The sequence below is a fragment of the Dipodomys spectabilis genome, unplaced genomic scaffold (genome assembly GCF_019054845.1).
Source record: "Dipodomys spectabilis isolate Male_0828 unplaced genomic scaffold, ASM1905484v1 ptg000802l, whole genome shotgun sequence".
NCBI lineage: Eukaryota > Metazoa > Chordata > Mammalia > Rodentia > Heteromyidae > Dipodomys > Dipodomys spectabilis.
In genome coordinates this window covers 110,041-135,939 of record NW_024871479.1, presented here as the reverse complement: position 1 = coordinate 135,939, position 25,899 = coordinate 110,041, and the positions used below count along the sequence as shown (strand labels likewise).

Here is a 25,899-nt window from a genome sequence, read left to right as displayed (position 1 = left end):
CCGGGGGCTGCACACAGGTCAGACAGCGGTCCACCACTCACCCGTGGCTCCAGCGAAGACATCGCCCTGGGTGGGACCCTCTGATATGACAGCAGTGGCCTCCACAGCGGAAGCCCGGTCGAAGGTCAGTGCCCCAGAGGTAGTGATCTGTCCTGAGGGCGTCACAGTGACTGGAAAGCAGAAGTGCATTTGACACTCAGCCAGGCCTCATCTACTCCAGGACGCAGAGCTCTGAGGATTGCAGTTCAACGCCAGTGGACACAGCAAAGTCTCATCTCTAATTAAATCCCAAAAAAGTCAGAAGTGGAGGGAGGTGTGGTAAGTGGTAGAATGCTAGCTTTGAGCAAAAAGGCTCAGGGATGGAGCCCAAGCCTGGAGCTCCAGCTGCAGGAGCGGCACCAAAATAAATGAGAAGAAAAGGCTCTAATCAGGGCTCTGCTCATCAGCGGCCCAGCCGGCGACCTTCAGCCTTCACCACCTCCTCTCCTCCTGCTATCAGTCCAGGAGATGCTGACTGGCCCTCAAGCTGGGCAGACCCAGAGACCACCAGTGTGGGGATCGCCAGGCCCTGCAGGGACACATGGCTCCAAAGGCTGAGGTCTGACCAAGGCCTTTTCCTTTTCCCACACATCTGGGGTTTTTGTTGTTTGTTTTTGTTTTGTTTTGTTGGTCTGTCATAGGGCTTGAACTCTGGGCTTGGGTGCTGTCTCTGTGCTCTTCAGCTCAAGGCGAGCGGAGCGCTCTACCATTGAGCCACTGCGCCACTTCCAGTTTTCAAGTGGTTTATTGGAGATAAGAGTCTCATGGACTTTCCTGCCTGGGCTGGCTTTGAACCATGATCCTCAGATCTCAGCCTCCTGAGTAGCTAGGATGATAGGCATGAGCCACCAGTGCCCGGCTGTTTTGTTTTGTTTTGGTTTTTTTGTGCCAGTCCTGGGGCTTGAACTCAGCCTGGAAGCTGTCCCTGAGCTTTTGTGCTAACACTACCACTTAAGCCATAGCTCCACTTCTGACTTTTTTGGTAGTTAACTATAGAGATGAGAATCTCACAGACTTTCCTGCCTGGGCTGGCTTCGAACTGCAACCCTCAGATCTCAGCCTCCTGAGTAGCTAGGATTTCAGGTGTGCGCCACCAGCGCCCAGCCATTCTGTGGTTAAGCCAGCCAGATTTCCCTTCTGGTTCCTTGATTCTCCTGATCAGTTCACAGGCAACAGGAAGTACTCAAACTGGACCCAAAAAGAGGCTTCATGACAACGACACTTCTATGAAAGGCTGCCCAAAGCTACTGGGGGCTCGGGCTGGCCAGTCTCCAGGAGAGAGCAGCCCTGCCAGCCCCAAGCACCATCCAGGAGAGAGCGGCCCTCCCAGCCCCATCCACCACGAGGCGCTTGCTGAGGACAAGCTCTGCCAGAGGAGGCTAGTGGGGCCCGGAGGCCTCCATGTGGACGCCCTCGGGGGGGCTAGTAAGAGCCCAGGATGGGCCACACTGCACCAGGCAGGCGGGGAGCAAGCCAGGGAGGGAGGGGGGTGTGCACCCCCACCACATGAGGGAGGGAGGGAGGGTGTGCACCCCCACGGAAGTGAGGGAAGGGGGGTATATACCCCCATGGGAGGGAGGGAGGGTATGCACCCCCACGGGAGGGAGGGAGGGTGTGCACCCCCACGGAAGGGAGGGAAGGGGGGTATATACCCCCAAGGGAGGGAGGGGGGTGTGCACCCGCACGGGAGGGAGGGAAGGGTGTGCACCCCCACAGGAGGGAGGGAAGGGGGGTATATGCCCCCAAGGGAGGGAGGGGGGTGTTCACCCCCACGGGAGCCACCGCCCAGTAGCCCATGCACAGCGGGGCTAGCCGTCTCCCTGGCTCCTCAGCAAGTGCTTCAGACAAGCTCCCCGGCGTGGCTTTGGTGAAACTCACAGGCGGCGGCTGCCGTGGCCGGGAGGAGCGCGATGCTCTTGGGGGACTCTTTCTTCATGGGCGTGGCCGGCAGTTCGTTCTCCTTCTTGCGCCTTTTGTAAGGAACAAACAGCCTCACGGGACCACTCTGAGGGAGAAAGGCAGCGTTGGCCATCAAGCCTCAGTGCAGAGGAGGCTGCATGCCCAACTCTTCTCAAGCACATTCTCCCGAGGAAAGCCCATTCCTGCCCCTCAAAGACAGAGTGCTTTCAAAAGCAACCGTGAACGAACGTACTGCCATGCAAGACAGCACCACGGACACATGGGACCTTAGGATTCCTAGAAGGGAAGAAGTGGAACCAAATGGGGAACAAGAAAAACCACATCCCAGGCCACAGCTGCCAGTGATGCCCATCATCCTCCGCTCAGTCAGAAGACAGCTTGGGAAGACCAAGCAGCAGAAACAAAGAATCACAGGGCCGCCCCGCACAAGAGACACAGAAGGCCACGAGACAAGGTCCCCCAAACCAGGCCCCAAGTTCAAGCCCCATGACCAAAAAAAAGCTTCACAGACGCTTCTTGCCCAGGCTGGCTTCAAACTGCAATCCTCAGATCTCTGCCGCCTAAGCAGCTAGGATTACAGGTGTGAGCCACCAGCGCCTGCCTCCTGTTTTTTTCCAGTACTAGGAACTGAGTCCAGGGTTTTCTGTGTGCTAAGCCTTCTTACCTGCTGAGCTTTACCTCCCGCTCTTTGAGCTGCCCAAACGCAAGTAGCTGGATTTCGGGCCTGCACTCCCATACCCTACTCTCCACGCTTGCGATGATTCCCTGAGCACACCTAGAAAGTTCCTTGAAGGCTTTGTTGGTTAAACCCTGCACCTTGGACTCTTAGGCTGCACCTGAGCCTCTTCTGCTATTCATGGTCCATGCTTCCTACTTCTCTGTACATCTTAAATTTCTCGTTAAAAAACATTCACTGGGAGAGGGTGATACTGTCCACAAAGAAATGCACTCTTAGAAGTGGCACTGTGGCTCAAGTGGTAGAGCACTACCCTTGAACTGAAGAGCTGAGGGACAGCGTTCAGGCCCAGAGTTCAAGATCCATGACTGACCAAAAAAAAAAAAATTGAAAAAATAAATAAATAAATAAATTTTGCCAGGCGCCGGTGGCTCATGCCTGTAATCCTAGCTACTCAGGAGGCTGAGATCTGAGAATCGCGATTCAAAGCCAGCCCGGGCAGGAAAGACCATGAGACTCCTATCTCCAATAAACCACTAAAAAACCGGAAGTGGTGCTGTAGCTCAAGTGGTAGAGCGCTTGCCTTGAGCTGAAGAGCTGAGGGACAGCGCCCAGACCCAGAGTTCAAGCCCCATGACTGACAAAAAAAAAAAGAAATGTACTCTTTACCTGGCTTACGTAACTGTAGCCCTGTGTACAGCATCTTCATAATAACAATTAAAAACATCAAAAAACAAAAAACCAGACTTTGGGGCTGGGAAGTTGGCTCAGTGGTAGAGCGCTTGCCTTGCATGCCTGAGGCCCTGGGTTCGATTCCTCAGCACCACATAAGCAAAAAGAAAAAAGCCAGAAGTGGCGCTGTGGCTCAAGTGGTAGAGCACTAGCCTTGAGCTGAAGAGCTGAGGGACAGCGCCCAGGCCCAGAGTTCAGGCCCCACGACAGGACCAAAAAAAAAAAAAAAAAACCAGACATTGAGCATGACATATTATAGCAGCAGTGGGTATTAAGACCCAGGGGCTTCCTGCTGGGGGCGCTGTTGGGATAAAAGATCTTCCCCTGCAGAGAGCAGATGCCCCCAGGGCTCGGCCAGGGAGAAGTCATCTGTGGCTGGCCATCCTGGCCCCGGCTAAGCTGGTGCCATTGGCAGACTCCACTGCAACAGGAAATGAGCTGGTCCAACCAGGGTCTGCACTGAGAAGGGAAGGAGCCGTGGCTGTGCTGCTGCTCTGCTGGGGAGAGGTGGGTACTGTAACCTCGAGGGACCTCAAGTGGTTGCTTTCTATAATCCTCCCAGCCACACCAGGTATTTCTCCGGGAGCAGATGGATGGTGGCATCACACCCCCAAGTGGAAGCCAAGATTTAAGCAACCTGTTAAGGACCAACTTACTGATTCTATGTTTAAAGAACTTTTTGTTATCAAACCTAAAAAACTCTGGGTCAAATCCTAAATAATGAAGATAGTCCACCTAGATAGTTTTCCTCTTATGTTTAGCTCTTTGATCCAATTTAAACTACATTTGTGAAAAGTGTGAAGTTTGGGCCAAAGCTCAGTCCTTTGACAGCATAGAGGTGTCAACACTACTTGCTAGAACTCCTGTCTTGGTAAGCAACTAGACTCTGATCTCTTCTTTATACCCTTCAAGTCTCCCCTGTGGGTACCATACTGTCCTGATTACTGTAATGACAGCAAGTTTTAAAACCTCTGAATTGTGATTTTTTTCCAATGTTAGATTTCTTTTTCAAAATTATTTTGGCGGGGCTGGGAAGGTGGCTCAGTGGTAGAGCGCTTGCCTTGCATGCATGAGGCCCTGGGTTCAATTCCTCAGCACCACATAAGCAAAAAGAAAAAAGCCGGAAGTGGTGCTGTGGCTCAAGTGGTAGAGCGCTAGCCTTGAGCTGAAGAGCTGAGGGCCAGTGCCCAGGCCCAGAGTTCAGGCTCCACAACAGGACCCCCCCCCTCAAAAAAGAAAAAAAAAAAATCAAAACTATTTTGGCATTTCTCTTGGCATTTCTCAATGGCTCACACCCGTAATCCTAGCTACCTGGGAGGCAGAAATCAGGAGACTAGGTGTGTCAAGGCAGGCCAGGGAAAGTTTGCAAGACTATCTCAACAGAAAAAGCTGGCATGGTAGAGAACAGTCCATCGTACTGCTGTTAGCATGGACCCTACTTCAAAAATAAGTACCGGGGCTGGGATTGTGGCTCAGTGGTAGAGTGCTGGCCTAGCATGCATGAAGCCCTGGGTTCAGTTCCTCAGTACCGCATACACAGAAAAAGCCAGAAGTGGTGCTGTGGCTCCAGTGGGAGAGTGCTAGCTTTGAGCAAAAAGAAGCTCAGGGTCAGCGCCCAGGCCCTGAGTTCAAGCCCCATGACCAGCAAAAATAAATAAATAAAAATAAGTACGTACAGAAACACTGCTTAAATGGTAAAGTACATTCTTAACAAGGAGGAACCCAGTTCAAGTCCCAGTACAGAGTGAAAGAGAGAGAATAGCAGATGCTTACTGTTTTGTTTTAAAACACAAGGCCTGTAGTGTTTAGGTGTGTGGTGTTGGGTAGTACCTAGGCCCTCACACATAATAAGCTAGTCCGCTTACTGTGAGTCACACTCCTAGGCTAAGGCTTAAATTTTTTTTTTTTTTTGGGTCCGGTCGTGGGGCCTGAACTCGGCCTGAGCGCTGTCCCTCAGCTCTTCAGCTCAAGGCTAGCGCTCTACCACTTGAGCCACAGCGCCACTTCCAGCTTTTTTCTTTTTGCTTATGTGGTGCTGAGGAATCGAACCCAGGGCCTCAGGCATGCAAGGCAAGCGCTCTACCACTGAGCCACCTTCCCAGCCCTAAGGCTTAAATTTTATTTTAATTTTAAAATGAGGGGCTGAGATATAGGTCAGAAATAAAGCCCTTGCCTAACAAGTACAACATCTTAGGGTCAATCCTCAGCATCAAAAAAGAAACACACACACACACACACAAGCCCATATTATAGTATTTGCTACTAAGAAACTAAAATCTTAGAACCATAGTTCAAAGCCAGCCTGGGCAGATTTTTTTTTTTTTTTGGTTGGTCATGGGGCCTGAATTCTGGGCCTGGGCGCTGTCCCTCAGCTCTTCAGGGCCAAGGCTAGCGCTCTACCACTTGAGCCACAGTACCACTTGTGGCTTTTTTTCTGTTTGTGTGGTGCTAAGGAATAGAACCCAGGGCCTCATGCATACAAGGCAAACATTGTGCCACTGAGTCACCTTCCTAGCCGGCAGATCTTACCTCTAAATAAGCAGGAAAAAAATTATAAATGGAGTAGAGTACCTGCTGTGAGCAGATAAAGCTGAATGAGAACTCAAGGCAATGAGCTCCCCATTACCAGCAAATGAGTAAAAAACATTTTCTTTTTTTGGGGGGGGTGGGTTGTGGGGCTTGAACTTTGGGCCTGGGCACTGTCTCTAGGCCCTTCAGCTCAAGGCTAGCACTGTACCACTTGAGCCACAGCGCCACTTCCTATTTTCTGGTGGTTTATTTGAGATGTCTCATGGACTTTGCTGCGGGTGCTGACTTTGAACTGCCAAACTCAGATCTCAGCCTCGGGAGTAGCTAGGATTACAGGTGTGAGTCACTGGTGCCCAGCTTTCTTTTTTTTCCTTAATAAGGAAAAACAACATTTAGAAGTTGCAGCAGATGAAATAGTAGTCATCCTAACTCCTGGAAACTGTAAGGACATTACTGACTGGCAAAAGGGATTCTGCAGATATAACTACAAATCTTGAGATGAAAATTACTCTGGGTAACCTAAGGAGGCCAATCTAATCACAAGCTCTGTAACAATGGAGAACCTTTCCTGGCTGAATCAAAGAAAAGAGACCAGCATAGCAGAACAGAGAAATGTGAAGCATGAGAAGGATATAACAGATCTTCGATGTCTTTAAAAATGGAAGAAGAGCTGGGAAGGTGGCTCAGTGGTAGAGCACTTGCCTTGCGTGTCTGAGGCCCTGGGTTTGATTCCTCAGCACCACATAAGCAGAAAAAGCCGGAAGTGGCGCTGTGGCTCAAGTGGTAGAGTGCTGGCCTTGAGCTGAAGAGCTGAGGGACAGCGCCCAGGCCCAGAGTTCAGACCCCAAGACCAACCAAAAAAAAAAAAAAAGAATGAAGTCGACAGCTGGGAATCTAGAAACAGTGTGTGTGTGTGTGTGTGTGTGTGTGTGTGTGTGTGTGTGTGTGTGTGCGTGCGTGCGTGCGTGCGTGCTGTCCTAAGGCTTGAACTCAGTGCATGGGTGCTACCCTGAGTTTTTTGGCTCAAGGCTACTACTCTAACTAACCACTTGAGCCACAACTCCATTTCTGGCTTTTTGATGTTCAGTTGGCAGTAAGAGTCTCATGGAGGGCTGGGAAGGTGGCTCAGTGGTAGAGTGCTTGCCTCGAACGCATGAGGCCCTGGGTTTGATTCCTCAGCACCACATAAGCTGAAAAAGCCAGAAGTGGCGCTGTGGCTCAAGTGGTAGAGCGCTCGCCTTGAGCTGAAGAGCTGAGGGACAGCGCCCAGGCCCAGAGTTCAAGCATCAGGACTGGTTAAAAAATAAATAAATAAAAAAAATAACACTAAGGAAAACTGAAATGAAACTAGTACAGTAGAACCCTAGAAACTGTATCACACACAGAGTAAATAAACAGTATCATACTTTTAAAAACCATACGGCAATAGACATAAAACGATCTTGCCTCCTCTAGAGCAGGGAAGAGTCTAGAATAGGCAGCTAGCTGGCTCTCAGGACACGGCAACTCCAGGCATGTGACAGCTGGCGCGCTGTTACGAAACCGTGTTAAAAGTGCAGACCGTGGGCTGGGAAGGAGGCTCAGTGGTATAGCGCTTGCCTTGCATGCATGAGGCCCTGGGTTCGATTCCTCAGCACCACATAAGCAGAAAAAGCCGGAAGTGGCGCTGTGGCTCAACTGGTAGAGCGCCAGCCTTGGGCTGAAGAGCTGAGGGACAGAGTTCAGGCCCCAGGACCGGCAAAAAAAAAAGTGCAGACCGTGAGTCGCAATGTGCATCTGTTATAACCACTTTAAACGTCCGTGTTAGACTGAAGCGCTAGTGGCTTACTGCTGTCAACCTAGCTGGTCCAGGAGGCTAATATCTGAGGATCAAGGTTTGAAGCCAGCTCAAGCAGACAAAACCATGAGACTCTTCAATTAGATAGCAAAATGCCAACTAGAGGCAGAGCTCCAAGTTCAAGCCCCAGTACTGGCACACACACATACACACACGTGTACTGTGCTGCTTCAGGGGCAGACCTAGTGGCTGCGCGGCCTTCCTCATTTCAGACCCTGGACCTCTCTGGAGACGAGGCGCGTCTACGAAGGTGGGTAGGATCTCCCCAGGCACGGGGCAACAGAAAAGTAGGACAAGAGGTGAGGGAGGCCGGCGTGTCCACCGCACACCCCGCAGCACACGCACCAAGACTTACCAGGGTCATATCATCACAGCAGGCGGCACAGGTGCAAGAGGCGGCGTGAGGGTTTAAAATCCCATCCTACAACGCAGAAGGTATCCAGCCACGTTAGAACGCCTGTCCCAGCAGAGGCTGCCCATCAGTAGATTGCACTCAGCTCTACTGTGCATTCACCACCACACATGGAAGACGTGAAATGTAACATTCCTGAAACTGCTACATCTTTACAAGAAGGGCTCCCCTGAAGCCCTCTGGGAACAGAAGACCCCACAGGCATTCGGGATTTCCCCAGCCATGCTGGGAGCTGACCTGGAACAGGGTAAGAAGTCCTCCTTCTTAGGAGAGGACTATGTGCATGTATCTGATCATATAAAATAGCATTGATCAAAAAGAAATCCAGGAGGCCGGGCGCCGGTGGCTCACGCCTGTCATCCTAGCTACTCAGGAGGCTGAGATCTGAGGACCGAGGTTCAAAGCCAGCCCGAGCAAGAAAGTCTATGAGACTCTTATCTCCAATAAACCACTAGAAAGCTAGAAGTGGTGCTGTGGCTCAAGTGGTGGAGCTGAGGGACAGCGCCCAGGCCAAGTTCAAGCCCTATGACTGACAAAAAACAAGACAAAACGAGACTCCAGGAAATGGACATCAAGTTTTTTCCTTTGTTGCTGTTTTTTTCTTTTTGTCTTGTTTGTTCAGTTACCTGACTTTGGAAAGATAAGGAGGGGTCATATAAATGGAGGGACAAAGCGTGGATAAATGAAGCAGTGGCAGTCGCTAGACACGATGCTGAAAGTGAACCATACAATTCGTGGACAGCAGTGGGAGGGGAAACTGGGAAAGGATAACATGGTCCAAAAAAAATGTCCCCTTTACCTGACTTATGTAAGTGTAACTCCTTCTTTATGTCATCTGTATAATAATAAATTAACATTAAAAAAAAAAAGCAGGGCTGGCGCTGGTGGCTCACGCCTGTAATCCTAGCTACTCAGAAGGCTGAGATCTGAGGATCGCGGTTCAAAGCCAGCCCAGGCAGAAAAGTCTGTGAGACTCTTATCTCCAATAAACCACTCAGAAAACTGAAAGTGGCTCTGTGGCTCAAGTGGTACAGCGCTCACTTTGAGCTGAAGAGCTGAGGGACAGCACCCAGGCCCAGAGTTCAGGCCCCACGACCAACCAAAAAACAGAAACAAACAAAGCAAATAAACTATACAATTTGTGGGTAGAGACAAGAGGAAAAGACTGGGAGTTAACGAGGGAAGGGGTGTCACAATCCAAAGAGAAATGTACCCTTTACCTGATTTATGTAACTGTAACTCAGCATCACCTTTTTTTTTTTTTTGGGGGGGGGGGGGGGGCGTGTGGTCGTGGGGCCTGAACTCTGGACCTGGGCGCTATCCCTCAGCTCTTCAGCTCAAGGCTAGCGCTCTACCACTTGAGCCACAGCGCCACTTCCGGCTTTTTTCTTTTTGCTTATGTGGTGCTGAGGAATTGAACCCAGGGCCTCATGCATGCAAGGCAAGCGCTCTAACCACTGAGCCACCTTCCCAGCCCCTCTGCATCACCTTTATTATATCAATTAAAAAAAACAAAAACGTGTCCTCTTTCTTAGGAGTAAAGTAGAGCAGAGAAGACAAGCATCTTACACAGTCACAGACAGACACCCTGGCTTTGCTGCCTCTCTTCTGTGTCCAGCATTTCCTTTTCCTGGGCCTCATGATGTACCCCCTCAGCGACCCTCTGGGGTTACCCGCACCACATCTCCTGGAAGGCCAGTAATGCACCCATGGCCACATGGACCTTGCCTGAGCCAGCGCACCTCCCCCTGCATGCGGCTGCTGGGCCGCACCTGCCCGTACCTGGATGAGGCACTGGAGAGGTCTGCCCGCGTAGCGGATACTCCTCTTCCAGTCTTTGCTGCTGGCTCTTCCTGCCATGGCCTCGAACTCCGTGGGGCTGTACCAGTTCTCCCCCTGCTTGATGCACCGGCCGCGGCCGCCTGAAACGCAAGTGAACCTGCCATTACGACTCCTCACAGCTGAGAGCTGGCGCCACCAGCCCTTCCTCCACCGTGTCTCCCTCCCCACTGCCCTCCTGGCTGCCCCCCGTCCTACCTGATCGCTAATCTCACTGACACCAAAGTCACCCCAGCAGCACCTGTGGTGGTCTCCCAGCCACGTCCACAGTCAGCACCAGCTTGTCACAGCCCGCGGCTATCCGCTCCCCGCAACCCCTGCCTGTGTGAGTCTCGTGGGAAACATGCCCCACGCTACCTTTCTCCTACTTTCTCTCTCTCCCAGAGCCACCATGACCCAGAATTCACCCCCAGGCCCCCCGCCGCGGCCAAGGCCTTCGATGGGCTGGGTTTCAACCACGGAGGCTGGAGGTCTCGCACAGTTCCCTCCCCTCCTCAGTGCATTTAGAGTTCCTGGGCCCCGGTTTACAGGCCTCCAGTGGACATGGGCGGCGGCCTCACCTGAGCCGAGCCTGCTCTTGTAGAGCGTGCCGCTGATGTTCCGGCAGCGCACAGGCAGCTCACTGCCATACACCGAGGGGTCCCAGTTGTACTTGGTGCCACCCTTCTCCTGGCCTGGTGCCAACGGAGTCGGAGGAGACTGAGGACCTGCACAAAGAGAGGCTGTGAGCCCCTGTAACCAGGGCAGACAGGATGCCAGCTCACATCTGCCCTCCTTTCCTGCGGGAACACAGACGGTTTAGTACAACAGCACCACCCCTTCCCTGTGGGCAATGCTCTCTCTGCCCAGAGAACTCCTGCCGGGCTCCCTAAGTCAATATTTGGTTTCCAAACTTACTACAAAAACAAATAAGCAGCCAGGTGCTGGTGGCACACACCTGTCATCCTAGCTACTCAGGAGGCTGACATCTGACGATCACATTCAAAGCCAGCCCAGGCAAGAAAGTCCATGAGACTTTTTTTATTTTTTGGTCAGTCATGGGGCCTGAACTCAGGGCCTGGGCGCTGTCCCTCAGCTCTTCAGCGCCACTTCCAGCTTTTTCTGTTTATGTGGTGCTGAGGAATTGAGCCCAGGGTCTCATGCATGCAAAGCAAGCACTCTACTCTACTCTGAGCCACCTTCCCAGCCCCTCCATGAGACTCTTATCCCCAATTAACCACCTTTAGAAAACTAAAAGTGGAGATGTGGCTCAAAGTGGCAGTGCTAGGCTTGAGCAAAAGAGCGCAGGGACAGTGCCCAGGCCCTCAGTTTAAGCCCCACAGCTGACAAAAACAAAAAACAAAAGAAAAACTCAAATAAGCTGCGGAGGGCTCGGTACCTGGGGTGAGCGGGGCTGCGGGACCCTTCAGCCCAGTTGTCTCCACGATGCTCCCATCTGTGTGGACTACGATCAGCGTGGCCTTCTCTGTGTTAAGGCTGTCCCCAATCTGAAGAGCTGTCCTACCAGACTAGAAAGAAGAACATCTCTGTTGGTCAGCTCCTAGATATCGGGCATGTCACTCAGCCCAGTGGGATGTGGCCCTATAGCAAGGCTCTTGCCGCTCATAACCAGACAATCCAGGCCAGGCCTCCCACATCCTCTCCAGATATGTTCCCAAGAGACTTACAGACAGAACCAAGAACAAGAAAGACCCATGCCAAATTGGTTGCTGATCTGTCAAAGTAAAAACATCCCCATGCTCCACAAACACAGCAACTTTCTGGGGAATGTGCCCACTAGCACCTGCGCCAGGAAGGAAAGCCTGTCTACTGATCCCAAGCACCCACAGGAAGCAGGCTAACATGGTGGGGCTGTAAATGACTTCTGCATTGGGGCACAGAAGCCATATGAACAGTGATGGGCAGCAAGGCCTGCCATAGTGCATTGTGGGTATGAGCTGTAAGCCCAGGAGAACCAAGGGAAGCAAGACTCGGGTCTGTCTGTGAGTCTATGGAGTGTTAGGAACACGTCAGGCAGTGCCAGCCACTGGCAGATCAACCTTGGGTAGAGAGCAACCTGAGCTACACGGAGACTGGAAGGCCATTTGTTGAGGATGATCCCAACCTGTCAGCCCCAACAGCTCCCCTGGCTCCCTATAACCTTCCAGAAGCCAGGTTGACGCTGCATCGTCCTCAAACGGTGAAGCACAGTGAGGACAAAAGCGTAAGCCCTTGTTTAGAACCCCTGTCTGGCATGCCACAGGAAACTCATCTCTGCTCTGATCTTTCCTGTATGGCACAGTCCCAAGGCTCCTGAGAGCGAGGAAGGCCCACACACCCTCCACCCACCTCAACAGTGCAGATACTCGTGCACACTAGACCCTGAAATGGTCTTTAAGGACTAGAAATGCTTCCTGGAGCTGTATGAAGCAGCCCACAGTGGCAAGGGCAGGACCCTGACAACTTCTTACCAGGACATGTCCTGAGATGGACGCTGCGTTTGCCACTGACGTTGTGAAGACATTGTCTGCAGAGGACCCAACGTTGGCCACTGTCACTGTGGTCACTTCTGCAACAGAAGGAACCAGACTTTACATAGGGTAAAGAAAAAACAGAAGGGCTGGGAAGGTGCCTCAGTGGTAGAGTGCTTGCCCTGCACGCATGAGGCCCTGGGTTTGATTCCTCAGCACCACATAAGCAGAAAAAGCTAGAAGTGGTGCTATGGGTCAAGTGGCAAGCACTAGCCTTGAGCTGAAGAACTGAGGGACAGCACCCAGGCCCAGAATTCAGGCCCCATGATGGAAAAGAAAAGAAAAAAAACAAAACACAAAAGACAGGGTCTCACACAGGAGATACAGACAAAGCATTCCACATGGCTGTTTATACTCCACTGTGACATCTTTGCCCCTTTGTACTTTTTTCTCGGTCAGGGGGCTTGAGCTCAGCGGGTGGGTGCTGTCCCTGAGTTCAGCTCAAGGCTAGCGCTCTATAGCTCCACTTCCACGCTTTTGTAAAAATGCTGTCAACGTTTTTATTCTAGTCTTAGTCATCTGGTTGTCTCAGAAGAGGGGAACACCACTCTTCCCCAGTGAATTCCTTTACAGTGAAAATATTCATCACAAATATGTACCACAGCCTTGTGCCCATACCTGGCTCTGGTCCCCAGCAACGATCCTGAGAAGCAGGCTGACCTACCACACCCATCCTCACAACGCATCCAGGGGCTCTGCTGCAATATGCTGTGAGGCCACACACTCCTGTCTTTGCATCCTTCCCTCCAGGTGCCTGCTGTTGCTCAGAATCCCAGGACAGTCTCTGGCAGAGGCCTGTGCTCGGAGTCCTGCCCCTCCCACTGACCAAACTCCCGACAAACAGTCCCAAGGTACCTTCCAGTCTCCTCCCTCCACTGCCAGGCAGACCACGACTGCAGCTAACTCCTCTCCTCTCAGCACTCAGCACAGGCTACAACCCAGGGCCTGTCTGAACATAGGTCTAAAGACAGCTCCAGCTGCTATGGCCAAAGATGGACAGTCTGTCCTGCTGTGTCGCTTAAACCTGGAACTACCTGACTTCAGTAACTCAACAAAACATGTGCAACGTGCTTGCTCGCTCTAACACGCGTGTGTACACAAATTAAAATTTAAAAACATATTCTGCAGAGAAAAAAAAACAAGCAGCACGGACAGGATGGCCTCATCTTCTCTGCACTCAAAGAGGAATGTGCTAAAAGGACAAAATGTCGAGGTTCCAAACCCTGGACTTTATAAGAAGAGTGCTACGATCTAAGCGCTCCCACATGTTTGCCTGCGGCCATGTCTCCAGCGGGCCGTCGGGGGCGCAGGCCATGGCACAGACCGCCCGGGACTGTCAGGCCGCCCGGGACTGTCAGGCCACCCGGGGCGCAGGCCATGGCGCAGGCCGTCGAGGACTATCAGGCTGCCCGGGGCACAGGCCGCTTGGGGTGCAGGCCGTCGGGGACTATCAGGCCGCCCGAGGCGTAGGCCATGGCGCAGGCCACTTGGGGCGCAGGCCGTCGGGGACTGTCAGGCCACCCGGGGCGCAGGCCATGGCGCAGGCCACTTGGGGCGCAGGCCGTCGGGGACTGTCAGGCCACCCGGGGCGCAGGCCATGGCGCAGGCCATGGCGCAGGCCGCTTGGGGCGCAGGCCGTCAGGGACTGTCAGGCCGTCCGGGGCGCAGGCCATGGCGCAGGCCGCTTGGGGCGCAGGCCGTCAGGGACTGTCAGGCCGTCCGGGGCGCAGGCCATGGCGCAGGCCGCTTGGGGCGCAGGCCGTCAGGGACTGTCAGGCCGTCCGGGGCGCAGGCCATGGCGCAGGCCGCTTGGGGCGCAGGCCGCCCGGGACTGTCAGGCCGTCGGGGACTGTCAGGCCGCCCGGGGCGCAGGCCATGGCGCAGGCCGTCGGGGACTGTCAGGCCGCCCGGGGCGCAGGCCGCTTGGGGCGCAGGCCGGCTGTGATCCTGGCCCTCCACCGCAGCCCCTGAGAGGCAGTTTCGAGGTACCCACACCCCGCAGCAGGACGGGGCCCCGAACGCGCGGAGCTCCGTGAGGGATGGCAGCACGAGCCCGACTGCGAGCCCGGGGACCCTCGGGGCGGGGAGGAGGCGCGGCGCGCCCGGCCTGACTTCACCTGTCCAAGGGCGCGCGGAATAGGGGCTGTGTCACAACAGCGGCGACCTCGGGGAAGCGGAGGCCGGAGGCCGCGCGGGGGGCGCGGGCTCGCCGGGCCGGCCGGGCTGCTCCCGGGGCCCGGGGCGTCCCCGTCCCCCGCGCACGCCGCCCTCCGGGGCCGCGGGCTCCGCAGCCTCCCGCGGAAGTCACGACGCGCACGGCGCTCCTGGCCGAGGGGGCGGGGGCGCGCGCGGGGCGCGGGGCGCGCGCGGGGCCGGGGCGCGGGCGCGGGGCAACGCGAGGCCGGCGGCTCGGCGCACTTGCCTGCGAAGGCGGCGGCGGCGGCGGCCTCGTCGGGGCCGGGCAGGGCCTCGGCGCTCATGTCCATGTGCCCGGGATCGGCCGCCATCACCGCCACGGCCGTGACCCGCCGCGTCTCGCGCTCCGCCTCCGAGTCCGCGTCCTCCTCCGAGTCCGAGGCCCGGCTCAGCACCGGCTCCTCCGCCTCGCCGCCCGCCGCGGCCGCGGCCGCCGCCGCCACAGCGGCCGCGGCCGCCACCGCCGCCGCCTCGGCCAGGCCCAGCTGCTTGGCGGCCGAGTCCGAGTCCTCCATCCGGACTCCGCCGAGCCCGCCCGAAGGCGCCGGCCGGGGCCGCCCGAAGCGGGGCCCGAAGAGGCCTCCCGAGCCGGGCCGAGGCCTTCCGAAGCCTCCGCGCGAGCCGACGCGGAAGGGGCGGCCAGACGCCCGCCGGGCCGGGCCGAGCCCAGCCGACGTCGGTCCGGGGCCGGGAGGAGCCGAGCGGGCCCGAGCGGGGCCGGGAGGAGCCGAACCGGGCCGGGCCGAGCCGAGCGGGGCCGGGCCGGGAGGAGTCGGGAGGAGCCTCGCCGAGCGGGGCCGAGAGGAGCCGAGAGGAGCCGAGCCGAGCCGAGCGGAGACGAGAGGAGCCGGAAGAAGCCGAGGAGAGCCGAGAGGAGCCGAGCCGAGCGGGGACGAGAGGAGCCGGAAGAAGCCGAGAAGAGCCGAGCGGGACCGACGCGAGCCGAGCCGAGCCGAGCCGAGCGGGGCCGAGCCGAGCCGAACCGGGCCGAGCCGAGCCGAGCGGGGCCGAGCCGAGCCGAGCCGAGCGGGGCCGAGCCGAGCGGGGCCGAGCCGAGCGGGGCCGAGCCGAGCGGGGCCGAGCCGAGCGGGGCCGAGCCGAGCCGAGCCGAGCCGAGCGGGGCCGAGCCGAGCGGGGCCGAGCCGAGCCGAGCCGAGCCGAGCGGGGCCGAGCCGAGCCGAGCGGGGCCGAGCCGAGCCGAGCCGAGCGGGGCCGAGCAGAGCCGAGCCAAGCCGAGCGGGGCCGAGCCGAGCGGGGCCGGGCCGAGCCGAGCGGGGCCGAGCCGAGCCGAGCCGAGCCGAGCGGGGCCGAGCCGAGCCGAGCCGAGCCGAGCGGGGCCGAGCCGAGCCGAGCGGGGCCGAGCCGAGCCGAGCCGAGCGGGGCCGAGCCGAGCCGAGCCGAGCCGAGCGGGGCCGAGCCGAGCGGGGCCGAGCCGAGCCGAGCGGGGCCGAGCCGAGCCGAGCCGAGCCGAGCCGAGCGGGGCCGAGCCGAGCGGGGCCGAGCCGAGCCGAGCGGGGCCGAGCCGAGCCGAGCGGGGCCGAGCCGAGCCGAGCCGAGCGGGGCCGAGCCGAGCGGGGCCGAGCCGAGCGGGGCCGAGCCGAGCGGGGCCGAGCCGAGCGGGGCCGAGCGCCTCCGAACCGCGTCCCCCGAGTCCTCGGCCTCGCTCCTCCCGCCGCGCCAGTCCGGAAGCGCCCGAGTGCCGCCGGGAGGCCGAGTCGAGGCCCGAGGGCGGAGCGAAGATGGCGGGAGGGCGCGGAGGGGCCGCCGGGAGCGCGGGAGGCGCGGCGGCATGGTGGCGGCCGCGGGCGCAGGTGAGGCGGGCGGCCGCGCCGGCGCCGCCTGACGTCGTGTGCGGGCCCCGGCCCTGCGGTGCGGACGGCGGAGCAGAGTCCCGCCGCGGCGGGGAGGGGCGCGGGCGCCTTCCCGTGGTCGTGGCCCCCGGGTCCCCGCGCTCCCCGGGACGGGACGGGACCCCCGCGCTCCCCGCGACGGGACGGGACCCTCGGGCTGCCCGGGACGGGACGGGACCCTCGCGCTCCCCGGGACGGGACGGGACCCCCGCGCTCCCCGCGACGGGACGGGACCCCCGCGCTCCCCGCGACGGGACGGGACCCCCGCGCTCCCCGGGACGGGACGGGACGCCCGCGCTCCCCGGGGGCTTCCGGGCACACACCTTTGGCGGGCACACCGGGAGCCGGGGCGCGCGGACCGCGGCAGCTCCCTGCCATCCCCAATCCGTTCCCTAAACCGGTCCCGGACCGGCCCCGAGGGCAGATTAGCAAACCACTAAGGCCTGAGTCCGGAAGCTGCTCACAGCCGGTCCTGACCCCGTCCCACCCGCCACCCCTCACCTGCTCCCCATCCCTCACCCAACACCCCTCACCCTCCACCCCTCACCCAACACCCCTCACCCTCCACCCCTCACCCACCACCCCTCACCCTCCACCCCTCACCCACCACCCCTCACCCTCCACCCCTCACCCTCCACCCCTCACCCACCACCCCTCACCCTCCACCCCTCACCCTCCACCCCTCACCCTCCACCCCTCACCCAACACCCCTCACCCTCCACCCCTCACCCTCCACCCCTCACCCTCCACCCCTCACCCAACACCCCTCACCCTCCACCCCTCACCCTCCACCCCTCACCCAACACCCCTCACCCTCCACCCCTCACCCAACACCCCTCACCCTCCACCCCTCACCCTCCACCCCTCACCCAACACCCCTCACCCTCCACCCCTCACCCTCCACCCCTCACCCAACACCCCTCACCCTCCACCCCTCACCCACCACCCCTCACCCTCCACCCCTCACCCAACACCCCTCACCCTCCACCCCTCACCCTCCACCCCTCACCCAACACCCCTCACCCTCCACCCCTCACCCTCCACCCCTCACCCAACACCCCTCACCCAACACCCCTCACCCTCCACCCCTCACCCTCCACCCCTCACCCACCACCCCTCACCCTCCACCCCTCACCCAACACCCCTCACCCTCCACCCCTCACCCAACACCCCTCACCCTCCACCCACCCATCCATCTATCCATCATCCACCCATTCTCGAATCCATCCAACAACAACAACGTGCACTCCATCCCGCAGCTCTTCCAAATGTTCCCTCATGAAATACATTTTTGGAGGTCACCAGGTGTGGCTCCACACAGTGGGTAGTGCCCCCCAGAGGACCAGAACCAGCTTCTGTTTACCTGTGTTGCCCTGATGGGAAGGGGGCTTGGAGTTACTATGGAGTATTCATTTGGTTAAGTTAAAAAACAAAAAACAGTTTCCAAATTCCTCGCCCCGTGATTGGCAGGGACACCATAGGTAACCCTACAAAGACCCGCCTTTCTGGTGTGTCGGGCTCCAAGCCATCCTCTGCTAGTTAGGTTGATTGGATTATTTTCATTTGCTTAAAAAAAGAGCTAGCAGTGTGGCTCAGTGGTAGAGCACTTGCTCTGATGACAAGGCCCTGGCCGTTCCTAGCACTATCCAGGAAAAAAAGAGCTAAGTTTGTACAGAACAGGATCTCTGCACTCACTGGCTCACATCAGGAAAATAGCTGTTCCCTTCCATGTTGAACTTCCACCTCCCATCTGTCGGTAGTCAAATTGGAATTGCAGCAAATCCCTGAAAAAAAGCAAGACTGAGTTCAGTCCAAATGAGCCCCTGTGGGCCTGAAAGTGAGAATGTCATTTAAATGTCATTCGAGGTTTTGGAGTGTTTTTATCTAAGTCCCACAGTTTCGGTCTGTAGCAATGAACAACTAACAGCTAAAAGTGAAATTTTTCTGATCTGTTTATTTATCTGAGGTACTAGGGATGGAACCCAGGACCTCGCACATGCAAGGCGAGCATTCTTCCACTGCTACGTCCCTAGTGTTAGCCTTTTATTATATGTGTGCTGGTTCTAGGGCTTGACCTCTGGACTCTGTCCTTGACCTTTTTATGCTCAAGACTAGCTGCTCCACAGCTCAACTTCCAGCTTTATGTTAGTTATTTGAAGTCTCATACACTTCCTAGCCCTGACTGGCTTTGAACCAAGAGCCCCAGATCTCAACCTCCTGAGTAGCTAGGATTATAGTTTTATGATGCACTAGCACCCACCCTAATGTTGGTTGACCCTTAAGAAAAAGATCCTGGGCGCTGGGAAGGCAGCTTAGTGGTAGAGTGCTTACCTAGCACATACCACATACACAGAAGAAGCAGGAAGTGGTGTGGCTCTAGTGGTAGAGTGCTAGCTTTGAGCAGAAGCTCAGGGACAGTGCCAGGCCCTGAGTTCAGACCCAAGTATCTGCAGAGAGGAAATCCCCAATTAATCTGCAGTCATGTACCTCGGTGGCCTAGTTCATCTGGGGCCTGGAAAAGAACGGATCAGGTTCAGAATGCTGAAATGGGACACAGCGCAAGCGGTGGCTCCCTTGGTTACTATTCCCACAGGCACCTCCAGAGGGGCCCCGTCCAGAGCCCCTTGCTGAAGTCCTGTGTTTAACACTTTAAGACTCATGCCACTCGAGTTCACACCTCTGGAACAGATGGTCCAACTTTGCCCACGAAGTCAGATGTCCTACAGAAGCCTACCAAGCCTCGTGTTCTCCTTACCTTCCCTAGAAAGAGAAAAGGAAACGGCAGACAGTTGCAGACTGGGTTCAGATAACTGCCCTGCCCGATACACAGAAGCAGGCTGAGCTCTGGGCCTGGCGCTGCCCCTCAGCTCTTCAGCTCAAGGCTAGCGATCTAGCCACAGCCACTTCCGGCTTTTTCTGCGTATGGACTGCTGAGGAATCGAACCCAGGGCCTCAGGCATGCAAGGCAAGCGCTTACCACTGAGCCACCTTCCCACCCCAGAGCTTTTTTATTTCATTTTTTTCTTTTTCTTTTTGGTTGGTCGTGGGGCTTGAACTCTGGGCCGGGGGGCTGTCCCTCAGCTCTTCAGCTAAAGGCGGGCGCTCTACCACTTGAGCCACAGTGCGACTTCTGAGCTTCTTTTTTTTTTTTTTTTTTTTAATTTAATTTTATTTTATTTTTTGTCGGTCGTGGGGCTTGAACTCTGGGCCTGGGTGCTGTCCCTCAGCTCTTCAGCTCAAGGCGAGCGCTCTACCACTTGAGCTACAGCGCCACTTCCGGTTTTCTGGTGGTTTATTGGAGATAGGAGTCTCACGGTCTCTCCTGCCAGGGCTGGCTTTGAACCACGATCCTCAGATCTCAGCCTCCTGAGTAGCTAGGATTACAGGCGTGAGCCACCAGTGCCCGGCTTCTTTTTTTTTTTAATAGGAGGTTTTGGCAAACTTTTAATTCTTCCGGGTGGAATGCACACGTAGAGACATGCATGTGTTACAAGTGTGTTACAAATGCGTTGCGAGCTTCTGACAAGTGATCTGGCCCAGTCACGTTTCATCAAGGAGTTCTTTACAGGCAGAAACAGTGCTTCTAGAAATGGACCCTACCCCAAGAACCAAATATGAGGGGAAATCCACACCTGTGTCAGGGTGGGAGAAGGATGGATAATTTGGGAGAAAAAAAATTCCAGAGGGTTATTGTGGAGAAGTGAATAAAATTTGAGCAGAAAGCAAAATATCTAATCAATGATGAAAAAGGGTTTTTTAATAACAGAAAAAGATCTCCGTGTAATTACCTAATTGTGATATATGTGCAGAAAGCACAGACGGTGAGAAAGTTGCCTTGGGATTTGTTCCGGGAGCTTCTTTCCCAAGGCACAGATCACACCCATCTTGTTGAGCCTGGCCCCCGGCATGCACCCAGGCTACACTTTTGCCCGGCCCCGCTCTGGGTACAGTCTGTTCCCAGTTGTGGGTATGTGAAGTCGGAAGTTGTCACATCTTCCTCAAAGGAACGGATGGAGAGATGAGAGAGGGCAAGCTGGGGGCCCGCCGAGCACTCGCCTATAAAAGTGAGGCCAGGGCTGGGAAGGTGGCTCAGTGGTAGAGCGCTTGCCTTGCATGCCTGAGGCCCTGGGTTCGATTCCTCAGCACCACATAAGGAAAAAGCCGGAAGTGGCGCTGTGGCTCAAGTGGTAGAGCGCTCACCTTGAACTGAAGAGCTGAGGGACAGCGCCCAGCCCAGAGTTCAAGCCCCACGACCAGGCCCCCCCCCCCAAAAAAAAAAGATAAACGTGAGGCCAGCGAAGAACTGAACAGGACGGTTTCAGAGAGTTGATGGCACTGTCTTTTCCAGGGAGAAGCCCCCTGGACGTGGCGCCCCGCAGCTGACGTATCCTGCCTCCTGAACCCCTCCCCCAGGCTGGGTTGGTGCCTTTCACCCTGCCTCACTTTCTCCTTAATCCAGACGGGGGCCTTTCAGGGGGTAGTAGAGTTCCCTGGCGTGCCGGCGCCGCCACCCACAGGCCAAGGTCCTGTGGGGGTCATGAGATGGCCTCATCTTCACAGCCTGGCCAGGTGGCAGGAAGATGACGCGCCTGAGCTTCACTTTTACAGAAACATGTATGATGTGGGCGGAGCTCGGGAAATTACTACTGGAGATTTAAATATTCTCCCCTGAGTCAGGGGAGCATGTGTGTGTTTTATCTTAAGAATATGAAAATGGTCTTCTCTTACCAACCTGTGGGGGAGTGGCAGCCCCTAGGAAGTTCCCATGGTAGCTGGGGTGTGGCGCTTAGACCTCGGTCCACCGGGAGGGGACGGGTCCAGCACTGCCCAGTAGCCACTAGGACCCCTCGGGTGACCACACCAGATGTAGCAATAGAAGCTCCGAGTGAGGAGCCGCGGGTGTTCACCTGCTGGAGCCTGAGCCACAGGCCGGGCCTAAGCTTGTGGCTACCGGCCATGTAGGATCATCACAGCCCCTCAGACATGGCTGCCCAGGCAGGTGCGCCACCCCATTCTGCTGAGCCTGAAGGTCCTTGACCACGTACCAGCTCCCATCAGTCCCTCTTCAAATGCTGTTCCATCTCAGTGCCCTGTACTACGCCCTGTACTTCCTAGCCACGCTTCTGCTGATCGTGTATAAGAGTAAGTAATGAGCGTGTGGCAGCCGCGGGGTCCCACACTCACACACACACTCTGACCTGACTCTGACTCTTCCCAGGCCAGGTTTTCAGCTATCCCTGGAGCTGCCTGGCCCTTGATCTGACACTGTTACTTCTGATGGGGGTTCTGGAGGGAGCCCATCTGTACCTGGGTGAGTTGGCTGTGAAACCGTACAGGGTTTGTGGTCACAAAGGTGCCATCTTGAATGTGCTAAACCTTTCTATCTTGAGCTCTTTGTGGCGTGGATCTTGGAGCCTTTTTTTTTTTTTTCGTGGGCTTGGGACTGCCTCTGCGCTCTTCAGCTCAAGGCTAGCGCTCTACCACTTGAGCCACAGCGCCACTTCCGGTTTTCTAGTGGTTTATTGGAGATCAGAGTCTCACAGACTTTTCCTGCCCGGGCTGGCTTTGAACCTCGATCCTCAGCTCTCAGCCTCCTGAGTAGCTGGGATGATAGGCGTGGCCGCCGCCGCCCGGCTCCTGGAGACATTTTCATCCAAACTGGTTCACCGAGCACATTGCAGCCTTGCCTTACTGTGTCGTTAAGTATTACATGCTTGTTCAGAGGCTTTGTCCCAGAGACAAAGTGACACTAGTGGCCTCTTCACATCTGGAAGCATACTCCACAACAGTGCAGCGATCAGAAGCTCAGGAGGTCAAAGCTGGACCCCAGCACACTGCCCTGCACCTACTTCCCACGGCCTCGGCCTAGGGGAGGAGAAGGTGTGGAGCATTCTGTGAGCCTCTCCTGTCCCCGCAGGTCACGCCTGCCACCGCCTCTAGTGACCATTACAAGCCAACTCCCTTTTCTTTCGCCACACAGTTCATCTGAGGGTATGTCCTCATACTTGGCTCACGTACAGAGGGAAAATGTGGGAATCCCCTTCCCAGAGCTGACTGCCAAGATGGCCTGCAGCCTGGGCTGTGGCCCTACTGCGCTCCTGGTCATTGGCATGTCTCTTTCAGATAAGATCAGACCTTATGGATGGGCGCTGGCAGCTCACGCCTGTCATCCTAGCTACTCAGGAGGCTGAGATCTGAGAATCACAGTTCAAAGCCAGGCCAAGCAGGAAAGGCTGTGAGACTTTTTTTTTTTTTTGTCCATTGTAGGGCTTGAATTCTGGGCCTGGGCGCTGTCCCTCAGCTCTTCAGCTCAAGGTGAGCGCTGTACCACTGGAGCTACAGCACCACTTCCAGTTTTCTAGTAGTTTATTGGAGATAAGAGTTTCATAGACTTTCCTGCCTGGGCTGGCTTTGAACCACAGTCCTCAGATCTCAGCATCCTGAGTAGCTAGGATTACAGGCGTGAGCCACTGGTGCCCTGCTGACTGTGAGACTCTTTTCTCCAATAAACCACAAGAAAAACGAAGTGGCGCTGTGGCTCAAGTGGTAGAGCACTTGCCTTGAGCTGAAGAGCTGAGGGACGTGCCCAGGCCCAGAGTTCAAGCCCCACGACCCACCCCCCCCCAAAAAAAATCATACCATGAATAGCCCTGACACCAGGAATTCCTGCAGCACAGCACCATTGCCAGGCTCTTCTTCCACCACCGTGTGTATGGAGAGGAAATGGAGGCACACAGAGAAGTGGCCTCTATGCGTCTCGTGCTGTCAGACCTGGAACTCCAAGAGTGGCCAGAGTGAATCCTAGACCAGGCTGGGCTTCCAGTGTCTGCTGCCTGGGTGGAGTAGTTTTCGTGGTTTGCCCACAAGATGGTGCTGCCAGGAGGGTATAAGGGCTGCAGACCTTGGGCCTAGCCAGCAGGGGAGCAGTGCGGAAGACCCGCCCCCAGAAGGCTGCAGGGTGAACTGAGGCACGGCAGGCCCTCAGCACACCCCAGGCAACAGGGTCAGCTGGTGGCAACCTCAAGCCAGCATGTTCTATGACTGATCTGGTTGTAAAACAGGCAGTTTTGTTTTTGTAAGTATTCGTGAAAGTTTCCAGAACCCAGACTGCCTTAGCCCAGAGGAAAATATTTTTGGAGGGCTTAAACAAAATCCCTTTGATCCAACTTGGAGTTAGGAAAAGGTAGCAGATGCCCATCCTTTTAGAGAAACCAGACTTTCAGAGACCGGGCCTCAGCCGTGGCATGGCTGTGGTAGGCAGCCTTCCGGGGCCTCATCAGCTCACAGCTGGTCCTGAGGCCCAGGCTGGGACGCCCCAAAGCCCACACCTCACTCTCCTCTTTGCTCTGCTCTCCAGGCACCAAGGGCAACCTGATGCAGGCTGAGGTGCTGCTGGCCACCAGCCTGGCCCTCACAGTGGGAGGCAGCGTCCTCTCGGTCCACTTCATGCTCTGGCAGACCCTGGTGCTGTGGGTGGACTCAGTTCTGAGCACTGCTCTCCTGGCCCTGCAAGGCCTGGAGGCCGCCCTGCAGGTGGTGACCACGGCTGCCTTCATCAGGTAGATGAGCCAGCTCAGCCCCCTCCGCGGCTCCCGGGTGCACAGCGTCCGACCCACTTGATCTAGACGGTTTGGTTTGGGTTTTGATTTTTTTTTTTTCATGCCAGAATTGAGGCCTTGGACTCAGGGTGTGGTGCTCTACCACATGAGCCAGACCTCCACACCTGGCTTTGTAGATGGTTTGGGGTGGCCTACAAATCTTAGGTGGGGTAAGCATTGTGAGTCCAGGGCAAAACAAACTGTTGAGACATGAAAGTGTTGAGAATGGTGACTGTGGGGGGAAGGGGGAAGGGTAGCCTCAGGTCTGCCCAGGAAGGTCCCCTGGCTGGAGGCCTGGCCTCAGCAGCGGGGCCCAGCGGGAGGCAGGCCTTTACAGAGTGGCCTGCCAGCAGCTCCACCCTGTCACCACAGAGAAACAGCCCCACCCTCAGCCAGCCCACCCGGGATGCCTGCTGCCCATCCCCCACTTGTGTTTTCCTCACACAGAAGTTCTTGGCATCGCAGGTTTCCGCACCGGCCCCAGTTCGTGTTCTGAGAGCCCTTGGTGCTCTGCTTCCAGGCCCCGCCCCAGGCCTGGCCCCCCTCTGGCTCCTGCAAGTGCATCTCCTCTGGCTGTTTAGCTCTTACTGCTTAAGTGGCACCCCTGACCTGCTTTGTTTTTATTTTGCATTAGGATTTCAGTAACTTTGCCCAAGCTGGCCTCAAACTCAATCCTCCTGCCTCCCAAGTAGCTGGGATTCAGGTGTGAACCTCATGCCTGCTAAGCAGTGTGTGTGTGTGTGTGTGTGTGTGTGTGTGTGTGTACTTGAACTCGGCCTGAACCCTGCCCCTTAGCTTTTTCACTCAAGGGTGGTGTTGTACCACTTGAGCCACAGCTCCAATTCTGGCCTTTTAGAGGTTAAATGTAAATAGGAGTGTTTACCTTTCCCTGCCTGGGCTGGCTTTGAATCCAGTCTGGAGCCACTGGGATCAGGCTCTAAACATACGTTATTATATTTATTATTCCTTCACTTCTGTTGTGTCTGTTTGGAATAATGTGTTCAAATATCTTGGTGTAAATAAAGGTTTTTATACCATATAAATGTTTTATATGTGGTTCATCCTCTCCCCTCCCCACCTCCGCAGTGCTGGGGTTTGAACTGGGCTTTGTACTTGCTACGTAAGTGCTCTGCCATGACCTTCCACGGGCCTTGACACCGAAGAGTCCACCTTCCTCTCCACCTTCATGACCCCGTCCTGGAACCCACCTTCACCCTCCGGCCGGCTGCCCAGCACTCTGCAGGAGGCAAGGCTGCTGGGGCCAGGGGTGCTGTGGACACATTCCTCACCCATGGCTCCTCAGCCAGTGTATCTGACCTGCAGCCCTCAGAGGCCATGGAGACAGTGACCTGGAGATCTACCCTCCCACTCCCAGTGCTGAGCAGAGCTCCACAGGTGGGTGTGGGAAGGGGCGGTGCCCCAGACCACCTGGGGCTGTTTCCCTCCCTAGCATTTTGTAGCCTGGGTACTTCTGCTGTCACCAGCCTGTCCTGCAATCCAGGCCAGGGCCTCTGTTGACCAAGGAGCCCATCACCTTCATAGTTAATCTGGGCTTTAAACCCTCCCCTCAGCACCCTGAGGCAAAGTGGACACAAAGGCAAGTGGACACGGTTCCTTGGGACGCGTGGCTCCAGATGGCCCAAGGCAGGCGTGTGTCGCTCGGGTCGGACCCAGGAGACCCTCCTCGGAGTTGGCTGTGTTGCACAGCTCCCGCATTCTGCCCAGCAGAGGGAAGGCACAGGTGTGCCCCTGCCCCTCCCT

At 56.3% G+C, this 25,899-nt stretch overlaps 2 protein-coding genes across 2 annotated transcripts in view; one reads left to right on the top strand and one right to left on the bottom strand.

Moving 5' to 3' along the window:
* Positions 1-15,220, bottom strand: part of Deaf1 (DEAF1 transcription factor) — a 38,056-nt gene extending 22,836 nt beyond the window's left edge. The window contains exons 1-8 of the mRNA XM_042673339.1: positions 14,917-15,220; positions 12,435-12,532; positions 11,363-11,492; positions 10,545-10,691; positions 9,928-10,067; positions 8,089-8,154; positions 1,918-2,044; positions 42-170 (exon numbers count right to left, since the gene is read on the bottom strand). Of these exons, the coding sequence (XP_042529273.1) occupies positions 42-170; positions 1,918-2,044; positions 8,089-8,154; positions 9,928-10,067; positions 10,545-10,691; positions 11,363-11,492; positions 12,435-12,532; positions 14,917-15,205 (1,126 nt within the window). The 5' untranslated portion in view covers positions 15,206-15,220. The remainder of the gene's footprint in view (positions 1-41; positions 171-1,917; positions 2,045-8,088; positions 8,155-9,927; positions 10,068-10,544; positions 10,692-11,362; positions 11,493-12,434; positions 12,533-14,916) is intronic.
* A 1,209-nt stretch (positions 15,221-16,429) lies between these two features.
* Tmem80 (transmembrane protein 80) lies at positions 16,430-24,922 on the top strand. Its single transcript, XM_042673340.1, has 5 exons — positions 16,430-16,501; positions 20,889-20,924; positions 21,589-21,682; positions 21,759-21,851; positions 23,898-24,922. Exons 1-5 carry the CDS (start codon positions 16,430-16,432, stop codon positions 24,101-24,103), a joined length of 501 nt encoding a protein of 166 aa, XP_042529274.1. The 3' UTR covers positions 24,104-24,922.
* The last annotated feature ends 977 nt before the right edge of the window (positions 24,923-25,899 follow it).